The 8,269-nt window shown below is 41.4% G+C and overlaps 1 protein-coding gene across 1 annotated transcript in view; it reads left to right on the forward strand.

Annotated features, from left to right (window-relative positions):
* The window catches only part of ORC2 (origin recognition complex, subunit 2), a gene marked incomplete at its 5' end in the record, with an annotated part of 15,262 nt that extends 7,475 nt beyond the window's left edge, over positions 1–7,787 (forward strand). The window contains 8 exons of the mRNA XM_009696992.1: positions 247–356; positions 1,845–1,977; positions 2,388–2,484; positions 4,209–4,355; positions 5,014–5,185; positions 5,539–5,600; positions 6,394–6,512; positions 7,177–7,787. Of these exons, the coding sequence (XP_009695294.1) occupies positions 247–356; positions 1,845–1,977; positions 2,388–2,484; positions 4,209–4,355; positions 5,014–5,185; positions 5,539–5,600; positions 6,394–6,512; positions 7,177–7,263 (927 nt within the window). The remainder of the gene's footprint in view (positions 1–246; positions 357–1,844; positions 1,978–2,387; positions 2,485–4,208; positions 4,356–5,013; positions 5,186–5,538; positions 5,601–6,393; positions 6,513–7,176) is intronic.
* Positions 7,788–8,269: the final 482 nt, after the last annotated feature.

Raw genomic sequence — 8,269 nt, forward strand, 5'->3', positions numbered from 1 at the left:
TGTTTCTAGTCCTAGTCCATTTCCCATAATAAGGTTACTTAATCTCTGCTTTGTTTCTCCAGTAGCAAAATTGTGCTTAGAGGGGTCTTCATGGAAAAAAAACACGAATTGAGTGCACTGTTAGTGAAAACTATTCTTCTCCCTTGCTAGAGAGCATGGTAGAGAGGTATTTGTAAGAATTCCAGATATCTGTCTTGTTTTTTCCCAGCTTTGAATGACTGTCATCTTATCTCTTTCTCAACACAGCAAACACTGCATGACCTTTTGAGAAAAGCTCCCCTTGCCTATGCTGCTGAAATTAAAGAGCTAAACCAGCAACATGAATCCCTGTTTTCCAAGTGGATGCTGCAATTACAGTAAGTATGCAACGAGAATCACTGAAGAAGCCTAGTAAACAGGCACTGCCGGTAAACTTACCCTCATGTCAACAACATCCTGTGGATGAGTTAAGGAGCAACTTTTTTTTTCTTTGACTGATTCCTTAAATTTAAAATTAGGATAGTGTTTCCTGTAGACCAAATCATATCTGACTAACTCCTTGAACTGAATGCCTGAAGTGAAATGAGGTTGCATGCTGCCTGGCTGGTTTGTCTGTGCCTCTGTAAACCAAGCTAGAGGGCATTCACAAACGGAACGTGAATGGTGAGAAAAGCGTCCTTTGTGAACAGTCAGTTTTGCTTACAGCAGCATAGTTGGTAGTGAGTAGCCCACCACCCATTTCTTCAGTATGTGGCTATCCCCAGTGGTGCAGCAGTTAACTTTGAATGCCTACGGTACCTAATTATCTAGGCATAAAGAAACCTTAACGCTGTTGGAAACGTTAGCAGTATAAATTTTATCTGGGTTTGTGTGTATCTTCATGGGAAGGAGAAAAGAGTAAGCATCCAGGAAAGCAACTGAGGAACTATAGAGAGCTGTGAGGTTCTGAAGTGCCTTAGAGAAGGCAGGCCACCAGCTCTGAAATTAAGCGCTGAGGCAGGAGCAGATGTTAGTGAGGAGAAAGCCCCTTGGAAGCTTTGCAAACGAGTGGAGTATAAAGAAATTTGTGGTCCATGGGGAATGACAGTGCATATGAAAAAAAACATTAGCTTTGAAAGTTGGAGAGTTGCAAGAGGAGGAGTTCTTTGTGACTCAGTGATCTGGGCAAACGTTTAGAGATCTTATGTGACAGGGCAGAAGGAACAAAGCCGTAGATGATACTGAAGTCAATGACCGTTGTTGGACACCTTACCTTTGCCCAATACTATTTGAGTGACCTGATACTCTTCTTTCTGGTCAAGATGATGCTTTTCCTGCTTCTTAAAAATAAACAAAGCTTTGTGATTTCCTACCATGTTCTCCTTATACTTTCTCTGTGGAACAGTTAGGATAAGAAAAAGTTATGAGAGTAGTTTAATTTTCCTCTGAAATTGTGCCTGTGGATCAGAGTAGAAAACCGCTATGAAGGCTTGCTTTTTTTCTTGTAATTGCTGCGACTCGTGGTAAACATTTAACATAATCACTGTGAGGGCGTGAATGTGAATGCTGGTTACTCTTCGTTATCTGAAGCTGCAGATCTAGTCTCATGTTCTTGGACAAAGCCATTTTCTTCCATAGTTGTTTTGCTAAATTTGTGGGCCTCCAGGCTGCTAAAATGCTTCTTTTACTAGGATGCACGTGCCACATTTCAGATTCTTTGCAGCTAACTTTATTTGTCAGCTGTGAGCTGAAGGTAAGCCTGGAGGTGATGAAACATGAAATTTTTAGAGGCAAGATTGCAATGGATCATTTTGCTTAATGAATGTATGAACCTAAAAAGGGACTTGTACTTTTTTTGATTCAGTATATTTGCTAACTTTCTGCAGCTTGGGTTTCAATATCGTGCTTTATGGACTGGGCTCAAAGCGTGATTTGTTAGAGAAGTTTCGTACCTCTGTGCTCCAGAGTTCTGTTCACCTTGTGGTTAATGGATACTTCCCCAGCATCACTGTGAGATCTGTAAGTGTGGGAAAAGCTTGCAGGTTTATCTAATCATCCTGTGTTACTGATGCCTCTAAAGTCTTTCAGTGTGAAATGTTAAGGAAACCTGCTGCATCCTATAGCAGCAGACTCTTGAATGAAGAGCAGTTCCTATCTCTTTTAAGAGTTTAAAGAAATTAGCCCATGCATTTTCCAAGGAATTGCAGTAATTCCCATCATTAATAGATACTTGTCAGTCTAAAGCCTTATTTCATTGCACTGTTTTGAAAAGGGGTAGAAATTTTGGGTTTATGTTGGCTGTTTTGGGTATTTGATGGTAAAAATCAGGTTACCTCTGTCATGACAGTCAAGGGCTCAGTTTCAGATTTTCTGCACTAGGTTCTTCAGTGCCAGAGCCCTTCAGAAGGGACTGCTATTTTCTTTTTCAGATTCTCAACTCCATCACAGAAGAGGTGCTGGAGCATATAGGGACCTTCCGCAGCCCCCTTGACCAACTTGAATTCATCATTAAAAGGTTTAAAGAAGGTAAAATTACTAACTTTATACATAAAAACATTACAGTCCGCTTACTGTTAGGAGAACCCGGACATTTTCTTTCCTGAATTTTTATATATGCAGTTACAGTTTCTTAGTTTATTGTAGCTAGTATACTTTCTTGCTTTTAATTTATGCCACATATATGAAAACATAATATGCACGAGGAATATATGTGTACATGATCCCAAGCTGTTACCTCAGTCAGTGTTTCACACACTAAGTTCTCTAGAAAGGGAAGGAGGAAGGCACGAGTGTTCTAACAAGACAGAGGCTCCTCAACCCTTTGACAAACTGAAATGCTCATCGCTCTTGTATTTAGCACATTGCCTTTGTGCTTTATTTATACAGTGCTTCTGTAGCCACGCGTTTCTTGCTGAGAGGCAGGATAGGTAAATTCCAGCTACATGAGGGAAGATGGTTTTTAGTGGCTGCTTTAGGACCTGATATAAACCTCACTGAAATCGACAGAATGAAGAGCTGACAAACAATTTGGAATGGCAGTTGCTGGCAGATATCAAGTCCTTTGAGCTCCTCTGGAAAATCATGGCCTGGGGAGCTTTCCATGAATTTCAGTATAGACTGGGTTAAGGCTTAAATGTATATGGTGTTGCGGAACAGTCATTTAAATTTAGTACATGCAAATACTGACATTCAGATGAAATAAAGGACAGCTGTGTCACACAAGCAGGTTAGAATTGGGTTCAAAAGCAAAATTAAACAGGTGGTGTCACGCGGAATGCTTGCTAAATTCTTTTTGAATGTCTGTTTTACTGCTTGTGTATACATACGCAAATTGCCATGGAATCTTAATTGCGCATGGTGTTGGTGTTTAAGTGTTTACATTCTGTTTTCCATCATTACCTTATGACTATTTCTGGTGGGTCTAAGTGAAAAAGACTGATTAATGGCGGTACCCACCTGAATCTACATAGATCAGTCTTGTGTAGTACACTATAGCTGATCTAAGTGGGAGTCTGAGGAACCTTTGGTTTCCATTGGCAGCCAAGTATGTATTCATTTGCAGAAAACCTGACTGCTGTTCCAGAATTGTTTCTGGACTCAGGCAGGGATAAGTACAGCAGCAACAAGCCGGCTGGAAATGTTGCTGTTCCCAGGGATAAGTACAGCAGCAACAAGCTAACTGGAAATTTTAACATCTGCCATTTGCATTATCCAAGCTAAGGCTTTGTAACTGCCTTTGAGGACTCAGTGGGAAAGACTTCCAATGAAGTTAGCATGCTTTGGATTCAACCCTGAATAGAAAATGCATTTTCATTGCGTGAGGAAGAGCTTAAGGATCCTAGTCATGTAACTCAAAAGCAGCTGAACAAACTGCTTAAGACTTCTATCCTAAAATACATTTGAATGACCTTGAATCACAGGACTAAAAGTCATAGCTAAAAGAGCAATTCCTGGTAAAGCCATGAGCAAGTGGAAAGTGGACTATAAAAGAAAAGCTCTAACTGCAAAAAGAACTGTAGCTGTGATGAGAACTATGATACAGTGGGTTGAGAAAAAGCCTTTTAGGTGCTCAGAAACACCAAGTGTGGGATAGAGATCAATGTAAGCTGTACAAGGAAAGTGATTTGATATTGGAGTGATGAATATGGAGCCTGATGGAATAGACTTGTCCTAGGCTGCACTGGGAGTGGGAAACCACTTTGTGTGCAGTTTCCTTGATTGGTTCTCTGCTGTTTTTTCTGACCTTGCAGATTCATCTTTAGAGCTCTATGTCCTCATTCATAACCTGGACAGCCAGATGTTGAGAGGAGAAAGAAGTCAGCAGATCCTTGCACAGTTATCCTCTCTGCCTAGCATTTACATCATTGCCTCTATCGATCACATCAATGCTCCCCTCAGTGAGTCCTCTTGGGCCTGATGTAGCAAAGAGAGAAGAATCTGTGTTCTACTTTGGGGCTGCTGAGCGTGTTTCATAAGCTCATGTATTACTGTTGATGTGCAGAATAGATCTAGTGACGTCTCTACGGTGGTAGCAGCTAGAAGCCCCAACTGGGACTGTGGCTGTGTTGAACCAAAGCTGTATAAAGATATTGAGAACTACCAGTCACTGATGATAATATACAAATAGACTCCAAGCTTCTGGCACCCTTTGATTTAGGGACTTACTGAAATGGAGATTGGATGTTACGTCTGTCATTGCATCTAAACAATGTTGTTTATCAGCCAGAAATTCTTTGCACAGTGCTGATTCTGGAAGGATTTACCGTATATCTATGAAGCTGGTATGAAAAAGGGATGTGTGCAGATGTTTTGTTGCAGAGAATTTGTCTTGCTTGAACTGCAAGTATAGAATCATAGAATCATTATGGTTGGAAGAGACTTCAAAGATCATCAAGTCCAACCAAAATCTGGGTGTATGTACTGTGAATTTCATAAGCATACATTGTTTCCTCAAATCCTACAGTAGACCTAAGTACATTTTAATACTGCTTATTTAACACATTAGAGAAGCTAAATCTCCCAATTCTCTCTGCTCTTTCTTTTCTCTCTGTCTAGTGTGGGATCAGGCAAAGCTAAGCCTCTACAACTGGCTTTGGTATGAAACAACCACATTTAGTCCTTATGTGGAAGAAACGTCTTATGAGAACTCGCTTTTAGTACAACAATCTGGATCTTTGGCTTTGAGCTCCCTAATGCATGTCCTGCGCAGCCTCACTCTCAATGCCAGGTAAGACACTGTTTTACTTCATAGTAGCACTTGCTGAGGATCCAGTCCTTACCAGGTTACGCTGGCCTACACCTAGCAGGAGGCAATCCCTGGTTTCTGACAACAGTATTCAAGATAAAGATGGTAGCACCTGAGTTCCAGTTGATTGGTTACTTTAAATGAACAGCATTTGGATTGGATAGCAAGTTTTGTCCAGTGATGAGATTCATGCACAAAGTCCTGGTCATGAAGGAAAAAATCAGTTAATATTTTCTAACGGTGGGGTTTTTTGGTTTTGGGGTTTTGTTGGTTGGTTGGGTTTTTTGTTTTTGGTTTTTTCCTTTTGATTTTTCCCTTCTCCTCATTTCACTTAGGGGGATATTCAGACTGCTTGCTCAGTACCAGCTGGACAACAAGGACAACCCATCTTATCCAGGTATGTACCCACCTTTTCTCATCTGTTTAGGTTGTTGCCATTGCCAGCTCAGTCACAGCAGCACCAGCTTTTGGTATGCAGGTTTCATCACCAGCAACAGAAGTGCTGTAACATTGGCTCAGTGAGACTCAGTGGCGTAGACTGTCTTTCTAGTGGTACTGTGTCTGACTCGGACAGGAAATCAATAGACTGGCTGGTTCTGAAGGACCTCCTCCTACTGTTGTCTGCTCTGATGTTTAGACATGACTGAGACTATTCATGGGGGACTGTGGAGTTAAAAAATTAAAATAAAGGAAGAATATGAATTTGCATAACTCGCACTTAAAGGATCAGGGAAAGACAAGAGATTCTCTTCCCATGCTGCTCCTATCGAAATGACTTGTGATGCGTCCCTGCTTTCTAGGATTCACGTGGAATATTCTGTCACTGTCTCTAACGGGTGCTGCAGGGGATATCAGTAACATGTTAATGGTAAAGAAAGTTGAAAGTAAGATAGAGGAGTTGGAAATTAAGAGAAATTTGCCATATTAGGAAGTGCATTTAAAGTGATATTAAAAACCCATTAGACAAACAGGGTGACTGGAGTGTTAATTCAGCGGTTTTCAACTAATTACTGAAATATTACTCATTACAGCTTGGCTGTAGACTTGAAAGAAGTGATGATGTTACAGTAGCCACTGTGGTCTAAACCAAGGCAAGATTTGTAGGTGGAGATAATTTGTATTGTTACACCTGGAAAAATCTGACAATCCTACCACTTCAATTTCTTGTTCTCGCCTTTTTCTGTCTCCAGGGCTGTCTTTCCAAGACTTTTACCAGCAGTGTCGGGAGGCCTTCCTTGTGAACAGTGACCTGACACTTAGGGCACAGCTGACAGAATTCAGGGATCACAAGCTCATCCGGACCAAGCGGGTGAGTTTGGGGAAGAAGGTAATTCTGGGTATTCAGCCACCTTAAACAAAAAAGATGCTTACTTGCTACTAAGTGTCCCTAAGACACCACTCTGCAGCTCACAGTGAGGCTGTATTGTTTGAAGCTTCTAGAAACTAGCAAAGGGGTGAAATTCTGTAATTGCAGCTCTTTCTGTACCTCCAATTTGTCAACACCCTTTACATGGATATGGGGCTGTAAAAATACAAGGTGCTTTGGTCACTCAGCAACATAGAGGTCTCTTCATCCTGAAGACCTTGAGAAGTAACGGACTCTGGAGCATGCCAGTCTGCTTCCAATGGTTACCTGTAAGGGTAACTATTACACGAGGGAAGAATGCAGGCTAGTCCTAATAATGAGGCACTATAGCAGCACTAGATATGGGAACACAGTGTGGAGGAGCTGTGTAGTGTCAGACTAGCATAGCCCACCAGAAGATTTCTCAGATACTGACTTTTCTCAGTATTTGTGGTTTTCCAGTGTTGCTCTAGTGAAATATTCCTGGGTTTTAGCAATGTAGTCCCTCTGAATGCTGGCCAGCTCTCACCCAAACTGCAACTAAACGTTAGTGTTGCAGTGCTGTGTAGTGGCTTGCATTGCACTGTGCACTGGTGTTAACAGAATGTGTATGCATGTCTGTTCTCAGGGAGCTGATGGTGTGGAATACTTATTAATTCCTGTAGATGACAGTACGTTGACCGACTTCTTAGAGAAAGAGGATGAAGATGTATAACGTCTCTCTGTTCTCAAAGCATCTACGGCAATTGCTCTCAAGGGCTGCTGGAGAGGGTCCTATACTCAGGTCTTTCTCCCTCCAACCCCAAGGCTGCTGGACTACTTACTGAAATGTAATAATTGTAATGAACGATGCCTTTTGTTCAACTACTTTAGGTAGTTTGGAATGATGATCTCTGTAAGCAAGGCGTCTCTTGCTCTGTAGTTAGACCTGTCTGCTTTGTCTCTTAGCTCGTATGATGCCTTCTTCGTATCTATGCAGCCAACCTTACAGCCAGAAAAACAAAGTTGGTAAGATTGTGCCTTCTGCTCTCTACCTCACCAGACACGAGGGTTTGATTGGAGCAGTTTACTTGGGAAGTGCAAATCACTAGATGGTCAGAGCTTTAGTTTGTACTAGTGGTGCAACTTTTCTCAACTGAGTGCTTTCCAGTACTCCTTTACCAGTTAGACAGGACTAGCTTCTGGTGTATGAAGAAGCCAAGATTTATAATGCTAAGAGACCTGCCTTGACTGCATGAGGAAAGGAGAATACTAGTGGGTTTGGGACACTTAATAAGTGGGTAACTTATTAAATTCTGGCAATAGAACTGAAGGGCTTGCCCTAAACCCAAATCCTTTTAGAAGAATATTTAGATAATCAGAATTGTGATGGACTCAAGTCATTGATTGCCTGTTGGCGATGGTGAGAGGATCCAGCTTCTTTCATCTGCTTTCCAAGTTGCAATCCAGGAATAGGAAGAGGCTGTGAAGTTTTCTTGTTTATTTTTAAAAGCTTGATTGTATATATGTATTTTTTACATCAGCAGTGTCCGCTGATCCTGGAGGAGGCCTTAAGTGCCACTTATAAGCTCTCTCTTTTTTAAAAGCCCTTAGAGGTTGGGAGACTGCTGAAGTTTTGACAGTTTTCCTTCACTTTTTTTCCTCAGGTATGTGGGAGTGAGCCCTATAGTTCCATCAACTGTAGTCTGCCCTCCAGACTTCAGGGACTCTGTATGTCTAGA

The sequence above is a fragment of the Cariama cristata genome, unplaced genomic scaffold (assembly GCF_000690535.1).
Source record: "Cariama cristata isolate BGI_N322 unplaced genomic scaffold, ASM69053v1 scaffold20303, whole genome shotgun sequence".
NCBI classification, from domain to species: Eukaryota; Metazoa; Chordata; class Aves; order Cariamiformes; family Cariamidae; genus Cariama; species Cariama cristata.